Genomic DNA, 22,369 nt, shown 5'->3' on the forward strand with positions numbered 1-22,369 from the left:
AACACGACAAGAAAATCATTTTCTCGTTTTAAGGAGGGTCGTTTTGACATTACTGAGACTCTCCAGTTTCAGGAAGATCTTTAAACGCATTAATCCCAAATGGTACACGTCACTGTATCAACTCGACATTTACGTGCAGTACGGAACGTTCAAAAATCGGGTGTATTGGTACCGCATACTCTAAGCCACATTCACAAGAATCAGCATGTGGCTACGACGACCGGTCCTATCCTGTATAGTTTCTGGCGATGAGAAATGGTGTCTTTATACAGGAATGTCTGAGCCCAAACAAAGCAGCAACTTGCCTTACAAAGCACTGCGTGCATCCATAAAAGACAATGTTATGCATATGGTGGTAAAGCGACAGTGTAGTGTACTACGACATGCTTCCCCGAAGTGTAACCACCACTGCTGATGTTTACTGTCAGCTAAAATATCTAGCATATGCAATCCAAGAACAACGAGCAGGAAGTCTGATTTAAGTGAAGCTACTCCGCTATAACGCCCCGCCCGCATTCTGCTAGAGTGACAAAAAGACTATAGCGGAGATAAGACGGGAAGTGATTCCCACCCACTTTATTCACCTGATCTTGCACCCTACGATTTTCGTCTTTTTCACGCTGTCTAACAACCTTCAAGGAACTTGCTTTCTGGATGAAAATGCGCTCCGAACGCAGCTCGACGAGTTCTTCGTGTTGTGAAGGAGAATATGTTAGTGATGAGTGATGACTAAATTGTCTGTTATGTGTCTCTTGGATTTATTAAACTTACGAAAAAACGGTACGAACTTATGCACTAACCCAATAATACTGGTCATGTTGTTTGGCTCATCCACTTACTTATCCTCTGTTATACAATGTGTGGTGTACAAATAAAGATGCAGACCTGAATACTACGGTATTGTAACAATATACGTTTACGTAAATCCCACGCAAAATGTGCCGGGGAAAAATTACAGGTATCAGCGACGGTGAGGGAGGGAGGGACGCAGGGAGGTAACAAGAGCGCGCAGTGCGATCGCACCAGAGGACAGCAGCGCCGCTACCGCCGCCGATGCTAATTGACGTCGCGACGGACAGCGGCGCTTCGATCGCGGGCGCCGCTGGAACAGCCCCACGGGGAGGCGCAGGCCACGCCGGGCCCGTCACGTCGCCGTCCAATCCCGTCCCCTGTCCCCCTGCCCCCCTACTCACTACCCCCGCAACCGCAGCTGGTCGCCTGCCGGCCGTCTCTCTCTCCCTCGCCCCCACGCGACCATAGGTATTTGCGCTATGCGTCGAATGCTGCAGTCGGAAGCCTCCGATACGGAAGGGTACCACGCGTACTTCGGGAGGATGCTTCACGGCACATCGAATCCGAATCGGTATTCAAACCACAGCTGAACGACTTCAAAACAGAACTAAGATACGAAAAGCGTCCAGTGTACTCGAAAGCAAGCAAAGCACGCCAAATAAAAAATCAGGCACTTCAGAGAGGCGTCACGCTAACGACTTGCACAACCACCTTCAGCAGTGATAATACTGTCAATTCGGAAGTTTCTTCCCTTATACCAAACCCAGCTGAAGTCAAGCATTGATGGACAGTATCCGTAGAGCTTCCAAATTGTGGAGATATTAACTGGTACATCCCAATTCACTTTCTAAGTAGTCCCAGACATCACATAGACATTCATTAGTTAAAACTTCCGGGCTTAGGGGCCGTGGGCGACCTGTATAACTTCTTCCTGACGTTTCGTTGCCAACTGCGGGCAACATCTTCCGAGGTGAGTCAACGACTGGCTGCCAGGCAGTGGAGGTACCGTTTATATAGAGCGCCTAGAGGGCACCACCATATGTCACGTGGGGTCGACTGTAAGTCTGTCTCTAACTGAAGTCATTATTCTCGATTGAAGGTAATCGATTTTCACATCGTTGGTGCAAAGTCGACCGCCGTATCTTGCCTGACTTTAAGCCTCCCTCTTTTCTATTATATTGGAACAACGAAAAGAAGTGTCAGTACCCGCTTAACTGAACACAAGAGGAACTGTCGACTAGGACATACCGACAAATCAGTTGTAGCGGAACATGTTTCTATAGATGGTGACCATGAGCGTGATAGCCAGGACATCTCATTACTATCCATGTACATATAAGGAAGCTATAGAGATTCGGAAAAAGCACAATAATTTTAATAAAAAAGAGGAAGGCTTAAAATTAGACAAGATATGTTGGTCGACTTTGTACCAACGATTTGACAATCGATTAATTTCAATCGAGAATAATGACGTTGGTTAGAGATAGACTTCCAGTGAGCCCCACGTGACGTATGTGGTGCCCTCCATGCACTCTATATAAACGTGATGTTCACAGCCTGGCAGCACCTTCTCCTTTTCCTTGAACACATCCGCACCCTATGTATTGTACTCCCCCTTTATCCCCCTCACCCTCTCTCCATCTCCATACTCTCCACCTCCTTTCCCAACGAAGCTTCCAGCACCTACTCCTCCCGGATGATGAGCTTTGCCCTGACATCTACCCTTCCTACCAACTCGAACTCTTGCTGGCCAGCGTGGCCGAGCGGTTCTAGGCGCTACAGTCTGGAGCCGCGCGACCGCTACGTTCGCAGGTTCGACTCCTGCCTCGAACATGAATGTGTGATGTCTTTAAGTTGGTTAGGTTTAAGTAGTTCTAAGTTCTAGGGAACTGATGACTTCAGAAGTTAAGTCCCATAGTGCTCAGAGCGATTTGAACCATTTGAACCAACTCTAACCCCACCTTCCTGCTGCCTCCTCCTCAGGGGTCCCTCTCCTCCCCCTCCCGAGGGGTTTCCCCTCCTACTCCCCATTCCTCTCCTATGCTCTTCAGTGTCTCTGCACTCCCTCCTGCCTTGTTTTCCCTCTTCATCTCCTGCCCCACCAGTCTCCTGCCTCTTGGTGCACCTGCTGACACCCCTACTCTTTTCATCCCGCGCCCTCCCCTGCTGCACCTTGCTCTCCCCTCCTTTTCCATCCTCTCAGGCCTTTCCCTCGGCAGGTCCCACCTGGCAGTTTTATTCTTCATCGTTTGTGCTCCAAGTGGGTTGAAAGTGTGTTGGTCTGGAGTGTTTTTAATTATGTGGCCAACTTTTAACCTGTGTGTGTGACTTCAGTGTCTTTTTGTGTTCTACGAATCGCCAACTGTGTTTTTTAACTTTATGTAGACTTTTTTAATTGTCCCTCCATGAACGTCTCCATGTCAGTGTATTTTTACCTCCATTATGTCCCTTTACTCTGTTTCATGTCCCCCTTTTTTATCGCCTTATATGTAACATTTTTTTTCTTGTATTAGCTGTCATGTCACCCGGCTGAAGAGCGGTGGATTGTGCTGCTGACAGCCCTCCCCTGTCCACATGGGGCAGGGGAATGAAATCTCAATAAAGAAAAAAATGCCTGGCAGCCAGTCGTTGACCCACCTCCGGAAGATGTTGCCCGCAGCTCGCAACGAAACGTCAGGAAGAAGAAGTTTTACAGATTGATCACGGCCTCTCAGCCCGGAAGTTTTAACTATTGAAGGCGCCGGCCTTGAAAGCCTACACGTTATGATCACATAGACTTTCAGCAAGCCACCGTATGGTGCCCGGGGGAGGGTAAGTTGTATCACCATTACTCATTTCCTTTCCTGTTCCACTGGCAAATTGAGCGAGAAAAGGGCGACTGTCTATATGCCTCCGTATGATCCCCAGTTGCTCTTATCGTCGTGGGAATTGCACACAAAATACGTTGGTGGTACAATCGTTCTGCAGTCAGCTTCAAATACCGGTTCTTACTTTTGTGATTAATTCTCTATTCTGAGTTTTATTCAGAGTTCTTAAAAGACTATTCTTGGAGACGATGCCTCTAATCAGGTCGCTTTATTAGTTAATAGCGTGCTATGGAGTTGAGTCTATTTGGGATACTTGAATACAAAATCAGCATGTTGTACTACGTTTGCTATTTTAGAGTCTGAAACTATAAGAAAGAAAGCTTTGGAAATAAACGTGACATCCCTTCAGCCTCGATTTCAAAAGCATAGGGTCTAAAATTATACGTACAAGTTAAGTTGCTAAAGTTTCTACGAGGCGCATGTGTGAGAGATGTATCAGAAAAATATTGACTAACATGAGTAATAGCCGGCCGTTGTGGCCGTGCGGTTCTAGGCGCTTCAGTCTGGAACCGCGTGACCGCTACGGTCGCAGGTTCAAATCCTGCATCTGGCATGGATGTGTGTGATGTCCTTAGGTTAGTTAGGTTGAAGTAGTTCTAAGTTCTAGGGGACTGATGACCAGAGATGTTAAGCCCCATAGTGCTCAGAGCCATTTGAACCATTTGTACATGGGTAAAAACTACATTTTCCTCCTGAACTTGTTATTATACACCGGCCCCTTTGCTATTTCTATGTGAGTTGTCGTTATATGAAGTATGGCATGCTGTGCCACAACCAGGTGTTGTCGAATTAAATAATCTCGATGTGAAGTCTCGGTAAAATTAGAGTTTCTTTTGAGTGACGTGGCATCCGTAGTTGCTGTATAAATATTTCGTGAAATTCAATATTATGAATCTGCTGAACGCATTTTCCACTTTTGTATACATTCGATCTGTCAGTTAAACCATGGGAAAAGGTGGCCTTTCCGCATATAGTCTTGTTCTGAAGACGATTTAGCACTATGTAAGAAGAAATAGGACAGTAAAAGGTTAAAACGACTATGTTATAACACTGACTATATGTTAAGGTTAGTAAAAGGAAACGTGTGACGTGACGGGAAGACACATTTAGTAACTGAACATGAATGTAACAATTAATAAAGTTAAATAGTATTGTTCATCAGCATGCACGTCTTTTTAGAAGGGTGTGGACGACATAAACATCCCAGGACATTTTTCTTGAGAAGTGATTAGTGGGATGAATTAGTGAACTGTAGGGGCACATATCGACTAGAATTACTCATAGGTACAATTCGAAAAATTACTTCCCTTTTGTGTAGCAACGCTGTACATTTTTCTACCCTTCACAACATTAATTCTTTTTGTATTAGATCTACGGGTATTTCTCTTTTTTCTAGATGCAGTCAATAGTACACCGAGAAAGTACGTTTTCAACATTGTACACAACATACTGAGATCATGAGTTCCTAGTCAAATGACTGAGATTGATTGAAAAAAAAAAGTATTCAAATGTGTGTGAATTCCTAACGGACCTACCTTCTAAAGTCATGGGTCCCTAGACTTACAAACTACTTAAATTAACTTATGCTAAGAGCAACACACACACACACCCATGTCCGAGGGAGGACTCGAATCTCCGGTGGGAGGAGCCGCGCACTCCGTGACATGGCGGCTCTAACCGCACGGCCACTCCGTATGGCACAGTGCTTGAAGTTTGTGCATTCAGAAATACGAGGTAGTGTGGATTCAGATAAGACATATAGTGAAAATCCATATATTTGTGTCTTGTTATCCCGAACAGTGGCTTGTAAATCTGTTCCCATTACTTTGTTATTACATGCAGCGTCTTGTCCTTCGCATGAATCAGTGAAACCTTACACATCAACGATTTTCTGCTTCAAAGGAAAAAATCTTATTTTGTAGCATTTCATGTTTGAACCACAACGTAAATAGCGTATTGAAACAAGGCTCATTTAACTATGTAAGGCGTCAATGTGAATCCTAGTAACTGACTGACAAACTGTTGATGTAATTGTTCTACCTGACCTCTGAATCACATAATGACTATCGAATTCTTTATCTTAATCATTTTTAATAAACCATGTACATGACACCCCTTTCAAAAAAGATTGTTGCTACATATTATGAGACGGTACTTAAAGCTGTAATGAACAGGATTTTTGATTGTCTATTGATGTTGTACGCAAAATTAATGTCAAGTGACATTTTATACTTTTATGAATCAATAAAATAATTATGAAGCGTAAGTGAATGAATATTACGTCATTTTATTGAAGAAAAATTGTGCCATATTTGTTATTTACTTTGGAAGCGCTGAAATATTGGGCTTTATGATGTAATAGGCTTAACGAATTATTTTCAGAGAGAAGCGTAATCGTAAAGAAGAGCAAGTGCCAAAGACATGCTTACAGAAATTAAGATATATACGTTTCAGATTTAATATTAATATTTTAATAAAACACAAAAATTGTTATAGTCTGATACTGACATTATGAAAAACGCATGTAAAATATTGAAAATTGTAATTGTCTCATTCGTCCACAGTCAGTACCATACGCAATTTTGGTGGCAGGGGTGTCAAAAATCACATGGAAGTAGAGTCGGTTGGTAGATTGCAGTAGTTTCAGTTGAATAGCAATAATTCAGGATAAATCATGATTGTAAATTACTACTATTACTGTTTTATTTGCGAAGAAAAACAATATATTTCTAGCCATCAAGAAAAACTTGGTAGAGAAGACAACACTGCAAAACGAACATCAGTAACAAAAAATCCCCATATAATCAACAGGAAGTAAATTTTATCTGATCGTCTCCTTTCGACGCAATCTGTGCTGAGTGCAGCAGGATCGTGAAGAGAAAGACAAAAGTCCCTACGTTGATTTTTCTTGCATATAGTGAAGTGAGGTGTTACACACTGGACCACCTGCTACAAGAAGGAGGTTGCTAAGCTTCTTATGGAAGTTTTGTAGTGAACACCTACCTGAGACGTGGTATGTGGGTGAGCTCCTTGTCGGAAGAGTCAAGCCAGCGAATGTGCGGGGGCGGGCTGCCATGCGCAGAGCAGCTCAGCATGGCGCCCGTGCTGTTGGAGAAGTCGAGTCGAGGCGGCGGCTCCTGCAGGAACACCGGGCCCTGCAGGTGCGACGACAGCGACCCTGCAACAGGCCGGACAGGGGCGGCGCTCAGCAACCAGCTCTGAGAGGCGACACCATTCACCATCGTGTAAAGCAACACGCTAGGAGCCATCCAACTCACGTCAGGCGAAGGGGTATGAAACTTTGTTCTTGATCGGACTCGAAACCGATCCCTATAGTGAGCAGCGCCGTACCGAGGTGATTCTGGGCCACTGCAAAAGCTGTATACCCTTCCCCTTCCCATTCCCCCTCCCCTTATCACTCGAAGATTTAGCAGGTTTTATAGCATTAGAACTAGATTTAATAAAAAGCGTGATTGATAAATACTACATAAATTAACCGTATTAAATGTATCATTATCGTAAATAAATCACAATTTGTACACAAGTTCTAAAACAGTAGGCTATGTGTAAAATTTATGAATTTAGCACGATAAACGAGAGCTTGCTGGAAAGTAATGCGCCCGACTTTTTATTCTATTCTCAATATCGCTCAATATGTTACATGACATGCATGTTATTCGTCCCTGCCACTGGAGGGATCGGAATCGTTGTGTGTAACATGGCTGCGTGTAACGTAACTATGTCGATGTGTGAGAAACAGTGCTGTAATCTAGCTTCGTCCACACAGCGAGCACCCTTTCCTTCAGTATGACAATGCCAGACCACACATGAGTGCTGCGACATCTCGAACAACCCGACCCATTGACTTCGTTCTCATCGATCGTCCTCCATAATGTCCGCAGCTGGATCCGTCTCATTTCCATTTGTTTCCAAGATTTAAAGAAAATGTTTGAGGAGTTCACTTTGATAGTGAAGTAGAAGTGAGGTTGTGGCTTCATCAACAAAGTCGGACCCTCTACAGTGCTGGTATCAGCAAACAAGTCTCTCTTTGAGGAAAAATGTGTTCGTTGCAGTGACTATGTTGAGAAATATTTTATTTTTTATTTTTTATGTTTTGAGTCATCAGCCTTTTGACTGTTCTGATGTGGCCAGCCTCGACTACCTCTCTTATTCGAGCCTTTAACCTCTGACTAGCAATTGTAACATACGTACTCTGTCCTCTCCCGGAGATTGTCATTAATGTGGTGGATTCTATTCTCTTCTGCATTCTCAAGGCGTTGATCATCGCTCATTATTGCGGCTTTTAGGGGATACCAAGGCAGGAAAATAAGGTACGACATACGGAGCAAGAAGACATAAAAAGCAGATGACGAAAAGGGCAGTCCAGAGAAGTCGACTAGTATCAAAGATTGGAGTCCGCCTGCTTAGCTGAGTGGCAACGTGCTTGCCTCCCATGCAGCGGGCACGGGTTGAATTCCCGGCCAAGTTGGAGATTTTCTCCGCTCGTGGACTGGGTGTTGTGTTGTCCTCATCATGATTTCATCCTCATCACCGACACGGAAGTCGCGTGAAGTAACACTTGCACTCGATGGCCGAATTTCCCCGGATGTGGCCTCCCGGCCAACAATGCCATCAAATCATTTCATTTCATCAAGATAGGAATAAATGTCCGAAAATGTACGTTTGGAGCATAGCATTGTATGGCAGTGAAACATGGACAATGGAGAAACCGGAACAGAGGAGAATCTGAGCGTGTGAAATGTTGTGATACAATGGATGTTGAAAATAAGGTGGAATGACAAGATAAGGAATGAGGAAGATCTCCGCAGAATGGGCGAGGAAAGGAGTGTATGGAAAACACTGACAGGAAGAAAAAAATGGCTCTGAGCACTATGGGACTTAACAGCTGTGGTCATCAGTCCCCTAGAACTTAGAACTACTTCAACCTAACTAACCTAAGGACATCACACACATCCATGCCCGAGGCAGGATTCGAACCTGCGACCGTAGCAGTCGCGCGGTTCCGGACTGCGCGCCTAGAACCGCGAGACCACCGTGGCCGGCGACAGGAAGAAGGGACAGGATGATAGGGTATCTGTTAAGACATCAGGGAATGACTTCCAGGGTACTAGAGGGTGCTGTAGAGGGTAAAAACTGTAGGCGAAGCTATAGATTGGAATATATCCAGCATATAATTGAGGACGTGGGTTGCAGGTGCTACTCTGTGATGAAAAGGTTGGCACAGGAGAGGCATTCATGGCGGGCCATGCCAAAACAGTCAGAAGACTGAAAAAGAAGTAGCACAATTCCTCGACTGAGTCTACTTCGTGATCCCCTATTCTAAATTTCTCACTGTTCTTGTTTCTGTTGCTTCTCATTATTTTCGTCTTGATTTCCTCTCACTCCATATTCTGCACTCATTACAATGTTCATTCTATTTAACAATCTCTGTAATTCTTCTTCACTTTTACTGAGGTTATAACGTCACCTGCGAATCTTATCACTGATATCCTTTCACCCTGAATTTTAACCACACTCATAAAACTACCTTTTATTTGCATCATTACTTCTTCGATGTGAAGATCGAGAGATAGAGGGCGAAAGAATACATCCTTTTTATTACACCTATTTTAATCCGAAAACTTCGTTCTTAGTCTTTCACTCTTATTGTTCCCTCTTTTTTCTTGTACACATTGTATATTATTCAACTTTCCCTATAGCTTACCCCTGTTATAATCAGAATTTCGAACACCTTGAACCATTTTATATAGCCGATCGCTTTTTCCAGGTCGACAACTCCAATGAAACTGTCTTGATTTCTCTTTAGTCTTGCTTTCATTATCAACCGCAGCGAGAGAACTGCCTCTCTGGTGTCTTTGTCATCCCTAAATCAAAACTGATCGTCCCTAACAGCTCCTCAATTTTCTCTTCCATTCTTCTGTTTATTATTTTTGTTACCAGCTCGGATGCTTGAAGTGTCAAGCTGATTGTTACTACGAATGAAATGGTCGATGACAAATGGAAGTGTGAGTATCACGTTAAGAAAACAAGTAGCAGATTATGATTCATATACAAACTGCATTAGTTTGCCACAGTTGTATCGTACAAGACATCCGTTTCACGCAGTTTTGACCGTGGTTAAGGCGTGGAATGAATTTTGTACCATTAAGGAACTTATCGTGATAAAAGAGAAAATGGATTTATTTAGTAGTATTAACACTATCAAATTATCCACTGTAATCAATCAAAACTAAGTGTAATACTTTCATCCAGTCACGTTCAAGTCGCGCACGTGTATTCCGCGTTCTCAGATTGGGAGATGTGGATGTGATTTTGTTTGTATATCACTAAACGTAACATATGTAAGAGAAACATTTTATTAGAGATCTGAGATAAACAACTTTTTCTACATGTAAGTGAAGATGAATGAGAAAAGATATATTGTATGAGGATATAGCACGATTGATAGGATTAGGCTGTATAATAAGAAAGACACTGTTCATTTGGCAAGGTGTTCTTGAAGATACGATAGAATGGTATGTGAATCGAAATAAAGCATACCTTAACGACACCGTCTTAATAGCTTATATAAACAGAGGTATGTTTGTGAGGATTAAAAGCCGATACAGCGTGTTTTCAGTCCAACAGGTAACACTGTCAGATACTGATCGTCATGCAACACGTGTTTTCGAATTTATAAGCGATGGCCTGAAGCGGTCTCAGAGATCTTTCATATGAACAAAATCGATTCCAGTATGTGTGGACACGATCGTGTAAAGTACCATGTAGCTGATAATGCTGGTGGAGAGGTTGCAATAAATTGAAATCTGAGCTGTGATAGTAGCTTAATATCGTCTTAAGGGTTATAAAAGCTTCTAAGTAAGATAACGCTGGGAACTACCGTTTGTCATATTAGAAACGGTGTAAATGAACTCAGAATAGTCCCATACTAAGGGAACGAGCGTAGGGCATCAGATGCAGGAATTCTGCAATGTCGCTCATGGCAAGGTCCTAGTGGGGTGGTGCCTTCCTCGGACCTGTTGCTAAGCTTCGTACACTATGCGATCAAAAGTATACGGACACCGCCAAAAAACATACGGTTTCCATATAAGGTGCATTGTGCTGCCACCTACTGTCAGGTACTCCATATCAGCGACCTCAGTAGTCATTAGACATCGTGAGAGAGGGGAATGGGGTGCTCCGAGAAACTCACGGACTTCCAACGTGATCAGCTGATTGGGTGCCACTTACGTCATACGTCTGTAAGCGAGATTTCTGCGCTCCTAAACATCCCTATGTCCACTGTTTCCGATGTGATAGTGAAATGGGAACGCGAAGTGACACGTACAGGACAAAAGCGTGCAGACCGACCTCATTTGTTGACTGAGACAGACCGCCGACAGTTGAAGCGAGTGGTAATGTGTTGTAGGCAGACATGTACCTAGACCATCACACAGGAATTCAAAATTGCATTAGGATCCACTGCAAGTACTACGACAATTGGGCGGGAGGTGAGAAAACTAGGATTTCGTGGTCGAGCGGCTGCTCATAAGCCACACCATCACGTCAGTAAATGCTAAACGACGCCTCGCTTGGTGTTAGGAGCGTAAACATTGGACGATGAAGGGCGGAAAAATGTTATGTGGAGTGACGAATCACGGTACACAACGTGGCGATCCCATGGCGGGTTGTAGGTATGGCGAATGCTCGGTGAACGTCGTCTGCCAGCGTGTGTTGTGCCAACTGTAAAATTCGGAGGCGGTGGTGTTACGGCGTGGTCGTGTTTTTCATAGAGGGAGCTTGTGCCACTTGTCATTTTGCGTGGCAGTATCAAAGAACAGTCCTACATTGTTGTTTTAAGCACCTTCTTGCTTCCCACTGTTGAAGAGCAATTCGGCGATGGCGATTGCATTTTCCAACGCAATCGAGCACCTGTTCATAATGCACGGCCTGTGGTGGAGTGGTTACACGAGAATAACATCCCTGTAATGGACTGGCCTGCGCAGAGTCCTGACCTGAACCCTATAGAACACCTCTGGTATATTTTGGAACGCCGACTTCGGGGTCAGGCCTCACCGACCAACATCAATAACCCTTCTCATTGTAGCACTCCGTGAAGAATGGGCTGCCATTCCCCAGGAAACCTTGGAGCACCTGATTGAACGTATGCTTGCGAGAGTGAAAGTTGTCATCAAGGCTAAGGGTGGGCCAACACCATATTGAATTCCAGCATTACCGATGGAGGGAGCCACGAACCTGTAAGTCCTTTTCAGTCAGGTATCCGCATACTTTTGGTCACATAGTGTATATCCTTCTATATTTGGATGGAGACTTCGATTTTATCCCCTGTTACGGCAGTGTGGCTACAGTTCTAGATTTTTCCATTAGAGAAGCCCGATGACTATGCTGTATCTCATCGAAACCGGTCGCATTTGAGTAAAGAGATTTAAACACACGGTGGAAGGTACTGCCGCTAATTCTCTCATACTATTACGAAGTGTCAGGTTTGTATCTGCACCGTGTGGATGACTGTGATGAGTGCTTGTACAGTGCAGTGTTGGGTTCGTGTTGTTGTGGATGAAGGGAAGAGGGGGGGGGGGGGTGACACTTAGTATCGACATATAGCCTACACCTCTGAAACAGAGCCAATGAAGAGAGACGCCAAGTTGAACGTACAGTCAGTTCATGAGGTTTGGAATTTAATCCAAGACGTTGTCTCAGTGACTAGCGGTCATGAACATTACATCGCAGCCTCTCCTCCCTTTACCGACCAAATACTGGAAAGAAAAAATTTCAACTATGAGGATTCGAAGCGGGGTATCTCGAAGTCGGGCGTCATCACACAGCCGTGTATTAGCGATCTCCATAGGCGAGGCAATAAATAGACTATTTAAGCAAAAATAATAACACGGTGAACCGATATACTTCTCTAGGAAAATCCCAGAAACCCTATCTGATGTTGGAAGTATAGGAAATCGCAGAGACTGAACACACCAGCGAACTTTGCTTCTGAAACGAATGATGTTGAAGAAGGAGTAGGAATAGCAGGAGGAGTGTGTAGCACTGAACTACTGCGCAAGTAAAACAGAAGAAAGATATCTATTCAATACAGTTTTCTTCCGTGACATGGCTGAACATGAGTAAACATTCTTCACTACTGTTTGTAGAAGTAAAACCCTCAGAAGCAATGGTCTGCAGTACGCCACGATAAGAAGAAGAGTAGAACAGCCGAAACACAATAAGTGATTTAAATGACAGAAAGACGGTGTGCACGTAAGACTAACAGCGGCGTCTTTTGTGTCCCGGACAGGTCAACGTTACGCAACACTCCCCCTGTGCAGAGTCGTCTTACGAAGTGGAAAAGTGTAACCAAGTGCCACTATTTCTCGCCGACATCACGGGGTGGAATATCGGAGTGTAAGCGCGCTTGAATGGGGCAGAATGACTGGTCTCCAGGAGGAGGGCCTATCGTTCCGGGACACTGGGGCTCATAGAGGACACGCTACTTCAAATGTGGGGCGTATGTGGCATCAGTGGAAAGAAGAGGGCCGTATACGGCACCGACGGGTTACTGGACGACAAAGTGTGACCACAGCACGAGATGAGCGCCATGTTGTCCGCTTGACCCTAACCGACAAAACGCCTTCGTCCGCAATTTTCGAGCGACGTTGGAGCATTATAAAGGATTTGAACATATCTGCATCGACTGTTCGATGCCATCTTCTGCAGCCTGGTCTCTTGGCAAGCGTTCCATTGCGTTGGATTTCATTGACCAGAACCCAGCAACGCCGCAGATTGCAACAGGCACGTGAATGCCAACATTGGCGTGCTGAGTGGCAAAACGTAGTGTTTTCGGACAAGTCTTGCATCAACTTGTCCTGCAACGATGGCTGTATACGCGGTCGACGGACGCATCCATGGTGAACACAGTCTAGTGAACAAACACCAACTGTGATGGTTTGGGGCGCCATTGCCTGTAATACGCAATATCGCTTTCTGCATCTTGAGGGCAATCTGAACAGTTACCGCTACAAGTTTTACAGCCCGAGGCACCGCCCCTCCTGTAGGCCGTTCCGCAGGCCATATATCAGCAGGACAACGCCCGGCCACACGTGGCGATAAACGTGCAACCTTCTTCGAAGAACGATGGGTACCACTGCTTCCCTGGCCTTCCCGTTCGTCTGACATGTCGCTCATCGAAGATGCCTGGGATATGGCCGATCGGCAACTTGTTCGTACAAGTCCTCCTCCAACCAAATTTGATGCTATGTGCATACGCCTATAAACCGCGTGCCAGAGTATTCACCAGTAGCATATTCAGGAGCTCTTTGATTCCATGCCACGACGTCTAGCGGCTCTGATTGCAGCGTGTGGTGGCTCAAGCCCGCATTGAATTTCAACTGCCGCATTACATGTACAAGTCACGTCCCTAATCGTTGGAATAAATTTGATTGTTTTCATGTCTCTCGGCCTTGGTGTTTCACTTCTTACGGAGGGCAGTGTATTTACGTGTTTGTGCAGCAACGATATGCGAGTTGTGATGTGAGGTGGCCAGCCCGTGAATCGTCTAATTGAAAATGCGGCTTTATGAGTCCGGCCAGACGCCTCGTGGCGGCTCTGGCCGTGACGCCGTGCTCCCAGTCATATTACGCGGACGGGATGCTGCTGCTCCTAAATCCCCCGTCGTTTGCAAGCTAATGCGGGGACCTAGTTCATTATGTGGGCCTCTCGCGACGCCGCAGTTGTCTCGTATACAGTGGGCGGCGGCCGTAATACAGAGTGCCTCGGAAAGAACTGCCGGCTAATAAACAAGGCGCCTCCCCGCCCGCTCCCCGAAGCGGCGCTGGGCGGCCGCCATACTGCAGCGACTGACGCTCCGGCGCCGCTGGCCGTTTCGGCCTGAGCGGGCCCGACGAACAACAGGGTCACCACAACATATTACGCCAAAGTTTTCCCAAATTCCTGTTTTGTTTCACTAATATTTCACATCAAGCCGAGAGCGTTAAGGCGCCCGCTTCTGGTACGCGGTAGCCACGCCTGCCACCTAGCGGTGATGGGCGCACTGGACTCGCATTCTGCAGGACGACGGTTCAAACCCGCGTCCGGCCATCCTGATATAGGTTTTCCTTGATTTCCCTAAATCGCGCCGGCAGGGGTGGCCGAGCGGTTCTAGGCGCTACAGTCTGGAACCGCGTGACCGCTACGGTCGCAGGTTCGAATCCTGCCTCGGGCATAGATGTGTGTGATGCCCTTAGGTTAGTTAGGTTTAAGTAGTTCTAAGTTCCAGGTGGACTGATGACCTTAGAAGTTAAGTCCCATAGTGCTCAGAGCCATTTTTTGAACCCTAAATCGCTTATGACAAATGCCGGGATGATTCCTTCGAAAGGGCACTGCCGCTTTCCTTCTCCACACTTTCCTATTCCTAGCTTGTGCTCCGTCTATAATCACCCCATTGTCGACGGGACGTTAAACTCTAATATCCTCCTCTGCACATTTACCCCATATCGAATCCGCCTGGAGCAATAACGACTGGGTTTGGTGTGCTGGTCACCCCGGATGTGATGATTAGGAGATTTCCACGTCCACTGAGGTAAATGCCTAGCTAATTCCTATGTTTCGCCTCAGATATGCGATGTGCGAACATTCTTTGAAAAACGATGTTACATTTGACCATGCGATTTTAGTAGATGCAGGCAGACGAGATACATCGATATCTCAATGAGGCCGGACGGGGTGGCCGAGCGGTTCTAGGCGCTACAGTCTGGAACTGCGCGACTGCTACGGTCGCAGGTTCGAATCCTGCCTCGGGCATGGTTGTGTGTGATGTCCTTAGGTTATTTAGGCTTAAGTAATTCTAAGTTGTACGGGACTGATGACCTCAGAAGTTAAGTCCCATAGTTCTCAGAGCCATCTCCATGAGATGAGCTGATAGTAACTTTAAAATGATCTCATCGTAATAACGGCCGATATATGGGTATGACTGGTTCTGCACAAAATGGGAGACGTGCCATATCAGGCACGATCTGGTATTGGCAGGATAAGGGCCACCAGAAAAGGAGGGAAGAATATTTCATATACTATATGGTTAATTTAGATGACTATTGGTTTGTACGAAATTACGCAAAACTATTTTCTTATTTTGCAAGAAATGCTACTGAACATTATAAAAAATTCATATTAATTATTAGTTATGAACTTAATGCTACAGTCATAACCGGTTCCGGCCATACAGTGACCATCTTCAGATACTAAATGCGGCATACACAGAGCACAGGTTCATGCGTTGTCAAACTCCGGTTATGACTGTGTCATAAAATGTGATTGTGTCTATAAATACACAAAAAAGTTTTTACAAAAGAATCAATCACGCACTTCATAGACGAAATGTTTTTCCAAAAGAACTTAATGCTTCAATTTAAGCAGAAGTAGTTACACTACTGGCCTTTAAATTACTACACCAAGAAGAAATACAGCTGATAAACGGGTATTCATTGGACAAATATATTATACTAGAACTGACATGTGATTACATTTTCAAGCAATTTGGGTGCATAGAACCTGAGAAATCAATACCCAGAACAACCACGTCTGGCCGTAATAACGCCCTTGATACGCCTGGGCATTGAGTCAAACAGAGCTTGGATGGCGTGCACAGGTACAGCTGCCCATGCAGCTTCAACACGATACCACAGTTCATCAAGAGTAGTGACTGGCGTATTGTGATGAGCCAGTTGCTCGGCCACCATTGACCAGACGTTTACAGTTGGTGAGAGATTTGGAGAATGTGCTGTCAGGGCAGCAGTCGAACATTTTCTCTATCCAGAAAGGCCTGTACAGGACCTGCAACATGCGGTTTTGCATTATCCTGCTGAAATGTAGGGTTTCGAAGGGATCGAATGAAGGGTAGAGCCACGGGTCGTAACACATCTGAAATGTAACGTCCACTGTTTAAAGAGGTGACCGAGACGTGTAACCAATGGCACCCCATAACATCACGCCGGGTGATACGCCAGTATGGCGATGACGAATACACGCTTTCAACCTGCATTTAAGCCAAACACGGATGCGACCATCTTGATGCTTTAAACAGAACCGGGATTCATCCGAAAAAATGACGTTTTGCCATTAGTGCACCCAGGTTCGTCGTTGAGTACACCATCGCAGGAGCTCCTGTGTGTGGTGCAGCGTCAAGGGTAACCGCAGCCATGGTCTCCGAGCTGATAGTCCATGCTGCTGCAAACGTTGTCGAACCGTTCGTGCAGATGGTTGTTGTCTTGCAAACGTCCCCATCTGTTGACTCAGGGATCGAGACGTGGCTGTACGATCCGTTACAGCCATGCGGATAAGATGCCTGTCATCTCGACTGCTAGTGATACGAGGCCATTGGGATCCAGAAGGGCGTTCCGTATTACCCTCTTGAACTCACCGATTCCATATTCTGCTAACAGTCATTGGATCTCGACCAACGCGAGCAGCAATGTCGCGATACGATAAACCGCAATCGCGATAGGCTACAATCCGACCTTTATCAGAGTAGGAAACGGGATGGTACGTATTTCTCCTCCTTACAGGAGGCATCACAACAACGTTTCACCAGGCAACGCCGGTCAACTGCTGTTTGTGTATGAGAAATCGGTTGGAAACTTTCCTGATGTCTGCACGTTGTAGGTGTCGCCACCGGAGCCAACCTTGTGTGAATGGTCTGAAAAGCTAATCATTTGCATATAGCAGCATCTTCTTCCTGTCGGTTAGATTTCGCGTATGTAGGACGTCATCTTCGAGGTGTAGCAATTTTAATGGTCGGTAGTGTATACTTATTGATTTACGATGGCCAGTATGACATGTTCCCTGATTTTAGGAAAGTATTTGATAAAATTCCGTATTTTCTCTTAGAGATTGAACTACGAACTTATGAAATATAGGAAAAAAATTTGTGACTCGACTCACGTTTTCCTGGCAGAAGCAACCCAACACGTCATTGCATGTCGAAGTAATTTCGAGAAAACCTTAAGGAATGTACTGTTCAAGATAAAAGTGATTTACATGCATCATGTCGTCAACAGATCCTTGGGGTCTTTGTGGTTGGTGCTGTTGTATTTAACAAAGTTCGAACCCCAACCATTGCGTGCCCGTGTGTGTGTGTGTGTGTGTGTGTGTGTGTGTGTGTGTGTGTGTGTGTGTGTGTGTGGATGGGGAGAGCGTTCTTTTTTGTGATGTTCAGTCTTTGACTGGCATCATGCAGCGCAACATAACTTCATTTTAGCACCCATTTTTCGACATCCTTCTCTAGCGCCACATCTCAAACGCTTCGATTCTCTTCTATTCCAGTTTCCCCACAGGCCGTGATTCACTACCTCGCGCTGCTGTGCATATTATCAGAGATACCTTCCTCACATTAAGGCAGACATTTGATACTTGCAGACTTCCTGTGACCAGGAATGCCTTGATTGCCTGTGATAGTCTCTTATGTCCTCCTTGCATCGACAGCTTTTATTTTACTTCCAAGCTAGCGGAATTACTTTACCCGTTTCATGGACGCCAGTTTTCGTGTTAAGTTTACCGTTAATTTCATTTCTGCTTCTCCTCGTTGTTGTCGTCTTTCGTTCGTTTACTGTCAACCATAATTTGTGCTCATTAGGCTGTTCACTCCATTCAATACTCCAGTAATTCTCCCTCACATTCACTGAGAATAGAAATGTGATCACCGAATCTTATAATTGATATTCTGTCAGTATGAGATTTTCACTCTGCAGCGGAGTGTGCGCTGATATGAAACTTCCTGGCAGATTAAAACTGTGTGCCGGACCGAGACTCGAACTCGGGACCTTTGTCTTTCGCGGGTAAGTGCTCTACCAGTGGTCCCGAGTTAGAGTCTCGGTCCGGCACACAGTTTTAATCTTCCAGGAAGTTTGATATTCTTTCAATCTGAATTTTAATTCCACTCCTGGACCTTTCTTTCGTTGTTTCTTCGATACGTATATCAGTGAGGGTGAAGGACTGCGTCACAAACTTGCACCAATCCCGGATCTTCATTCTTTGTTTTCCATAATAACAATTCTGAAATTTCTTGGAGTAGCGGGACAACCACGGTAAACTACACGTCCTGACAACAGTTCCACGTTGGGATACATTTAGGAAATCTTGAGGAAAGATGTGGTTTAGAAAATCGATTCTAAAACTGGCAACGAAGCATGTCGCCCAAATTCATAATTAGTTAAAGGACTGTATTGTCCTCGGCATAAACAATTAACAGACTCGTGAATCTAAGCCGTAATCGGCTGAGTAAATGATACTACAACATAATGACTTCGAGAAACATGTACCATATGGTTGTGGAAGAATTTTGGTGCCTCGATGAGTGGCTAAAACACGCTTCTATGAGCAAGACAATGTTGCACTTCAGCCTGGAACCCGTCTCAGATAGGATTGATGGAGGACACAGAGAGGATTCAAGGATGAACGACGTATTTCGTCACGAGTTCGTTTAATAAGCACGAGAGCGTTACAGAAATGCTAATGAAACATATTCAATGACAGACGCTACTGGAGAAGAGCTGTATGTAGAGGAGAGGTTTACTGTAACGGGTGCTCAGGCAACATTGCTTGACCTAGTGTACGTCTTGCGAAACGACCGCTACAATTAAAACAATGGAAATTATGACTCCTACTGATGCTTCTGAAAGTCGTTTCTTCTCAGCATAGTTCGTTGTGCAACAGAGAATTGGCGAAATAATATTGATGCCAGATATACCTTGTGGCAGAAACTGCATATTTTAAGTACGGGTGGAGTTGTGGACGGCTATGCAGATGTGTCGAACAACATGCCCAACAATAATATTCGATCGCGTCGGGTGAACGTGTAGGTCAAAGAGACAGCGATACGCGTTCTTCTTCTTATTCCTCTTCGAAGGGTTGTACATTCCTCTGCCCATGTGCCCAAGCACTGTGCTGCCGAAATAAATCAACTAAAGAAAAATCTTCTAGGATGTTAGGCAGTTCAATTTTTTCTACCAAGAAGTTTCGACTGTTCTGCTAAAATATTCTTCAGGGTTTTCAGGTGTTCATAAACCATGCAGGATTAATAACTCGGTTTCTTAAATGTTTCTAATGTTTCGGTTGCGATTCAGAATCCCTCAATACATTGGAGTGGAGGTGGAAAGTAGTATTCAACGGTGCTCTTGAAATATGGTTCTAAATTTCCACCTTGAAAAAAAAATTCTTGGTTTTTCTTCACGTATTCGTGTTTGAAATATGTTTCACCATCGTCTGTGGCTTCTTCTTTATTACACTGGCGAACAATAAGTAAATGTAAGATAGCATTAAAGTAAACGAGAACAGTAAGTGAATGTAGGATAACCATAAAGTTAAAGGAAACTTATTGATGTTGAAACGAGATCGGACCTTGCGACCGCGCGCATATCCCTGAACTAGGATTGTAGTTCAAATGATTCAAATGGCTCTAAGCACTATGGGACTTAACATCTGAGGTCATCAGTCCCCTAGACTTAGAACTACTTAAACCTAACTAACCTAAGGACATCACACACGTCCATACCCGAGGTAGGATTCGAACCTGTGACCGTAGCAGAAGCGAGGTTTGTAGTGTAACACGTCAGCCTATAGCCATATTGGCGGCGCCCAAAGAATGTGTAAAGCGAGAGAAAGGAGACTTTGATTCTCTGAGAAGATTACCATAGGGAACTGTCCAACGTATTTACACGAAGTGGTGCACCACTCGGCGTAAGAGCAGTAGTAGTAAAAAAGACATTAACCGACATGATACAGAGACCAGTGTCAAGCTTTGCCAACGACATCCGTCTCAAACTTGATAGAAATTGCTACTGTAATTAAATGAAGGTCCATCTCAACTAGTTTCCGAACGAACACTACAAGGAAAACTGCATGAAATGGAGTCGGTTACCTCTTTCTCACAGCAGCTCTCGGAGCTATCTGTCTTCAATAGACGAAATGGCGTAGCTATCGGAGGTAGCTGACTAGAGATGTGTAGCGTACCGTGAATACACTCCCGGAGGCTTATTTCAATATTCGCGGCCACCAAGTGTTCCCCTTTCTTCTGCATTTTCATGATTATGCTATTGATACTCCCTTCTTTTCAAGATGACAATGACAGCAGCCGTCTTCACAGTACTGCAAAGCATAGTTTTCTGATTTGAGGAACACTTAGACAACATAATGCTCTTCGACTGGCCGCTAAATCACTCGATCTCATTCACATAGAAAAAGCCAGGGACAGTTCGCGAAACGTAGTCACCAACATCCCTGCAATTTATCATTTCTGCGGCATCTAATCTAGAATGAGTCGCTTCATTATGGTGTATCCGAACAAACGTGCGTACTCTCTTCGTAGCCAAACTGAGGACAGTTTAAAAGCTAGATGTAGTGTTGTACGGTATGAGCCTGATGTCTCCATCGTTTGACTTAAGCTTTTCCGGTGATCTTATTTCATTTCACATATGAATGCCATCCCAATTTTCCCTCTTCTTTTCTCTGTTTCAAAATGAATAGTCTAACTATAACCGTTATGATTAGAGGAATCACTTCGACCAGTCACATTTATTTATATTTCCACTGTTTGTTTCGGAGGTCAATACTCCCATCATCAGATCGATTTATTTAAATTGGATGATTTACGATTTTCCAGGTGCCCTGAGAAACTGTCTTTCAGTGAGCACAATCTGATTTTCCAATCGTATCTACGTTACGTTACGCACTTAATTCCAATCTCGGGCTATTTAAGATACCAGAGCTGTTACTCTTTGCACCTCCCACAGTGTTTCTTCTGGCTTAGAATATCATGAGAAAAAGTCGCCTCGTAAGCTGAATAAAGTAGAAACTATGACAGACGCAAATACAAGTATTGTATGTAAATGCCTACACGGTTATTAACCAGTTGGGGGCAATGTCAGTAAATGCCTCGATTAAAGTCTTGCTTTTATCCTGAGTGTTAACGAAATATCTGACCACAAAAAACTTCTAGTGTTTCTATTTATAGCACGAAAGCGACATAAATGTGGGTCGAGCAATGGAGTTACTCCTACTCGTCGAGCGGTTCTTTGAGCGTCAAACACACATGACAATATTGAGAAGTTATTGGAATTTTTTTATTAGTATTGAGACGGTCGTGGGTTCTCGTGAATCGAGTGAGACGCGAAACGGAAGAAGATATACTCTCGGAGCCGTTTCTCGCTATTTATATTGCCGCTCTGCATCCGAACTAAGATTTCACCACATGCTGTAACTTTACTTTTGGAGCTACAGATTCCATTGTTGACATAGGCTATTTAGTCCCCAGTTTGGTAAAATGCATAAAATTATGCTACCTGTATTGATGAAAAGAATGATTGCGAATTAGGACAAAGTAAATCTGAGAAACATGCTCTATTAGCATTCCACGGATCCAAATGACATCAAGTAAGCTCAGCGGCTCAGAGTAATTATAATACTGCAGATGTTCCGCTATAATCTAATGTTGTAATACTCACTGTAGTTCGTAGTGGCAAGTAACAATTTATGATAGCGTACGCTTTTCCTGTTTCCCGATTTCAACTAATTTGCCTTAAGATCTAAAAGATAAATTACGTTGAGTAATAGATTTTTAATTACGAACAAATTTCTTCTTTTATTCTGAAGTGTAGTTGGAGTTATTAAGGCATTCAGCATCAAGAGTGGTATCTTGAAATGGCTGATAA

General features: G+C 44.4%; 1 protein-coding gene across 1 annotated transcript in view; it reads right to left on the minus strand.

Annotated features, from left to right (window-relative positions):
* LOC126088343 (Down syndrome cell adhesion molecule-like protein Dscam2) overlaps positions 1–6,901 on the minus strand; it is an 802,978-nt gene extending 796,077 nt beyond the window's left edge. Inside the window, exon 1 of the mRNA XM_049906478.1 lies at positions 6,663–6,901. Within this exon, the coding sequence (XP_049762435.1) occupies positions 6,663–6,901 (239 nt within the window). The remainder of the gene's footprint in view (positions 1–6,662) is intronic.
* Positions 6,902–22,369: the final 15,468 nt, after the last annotated feature.

Source organism: Schistocerca cancellata, chromosome 6 (genome assembly GCF_023864275.1).
Source record: "Schistocerca cancellata isolate TAMUIC-IGC-003103 chromosome 6, iqSchCanc2.1, whole genome shotgun sequence".
In the NCBI taxonomy this organism is placed as follows: domain Eukaryota; kingdom Metazoa; phylum Arthropoda; class Insecta; order Orthoptera; family Acrididae; genus Schistocerca; species Schistocerca cancellata.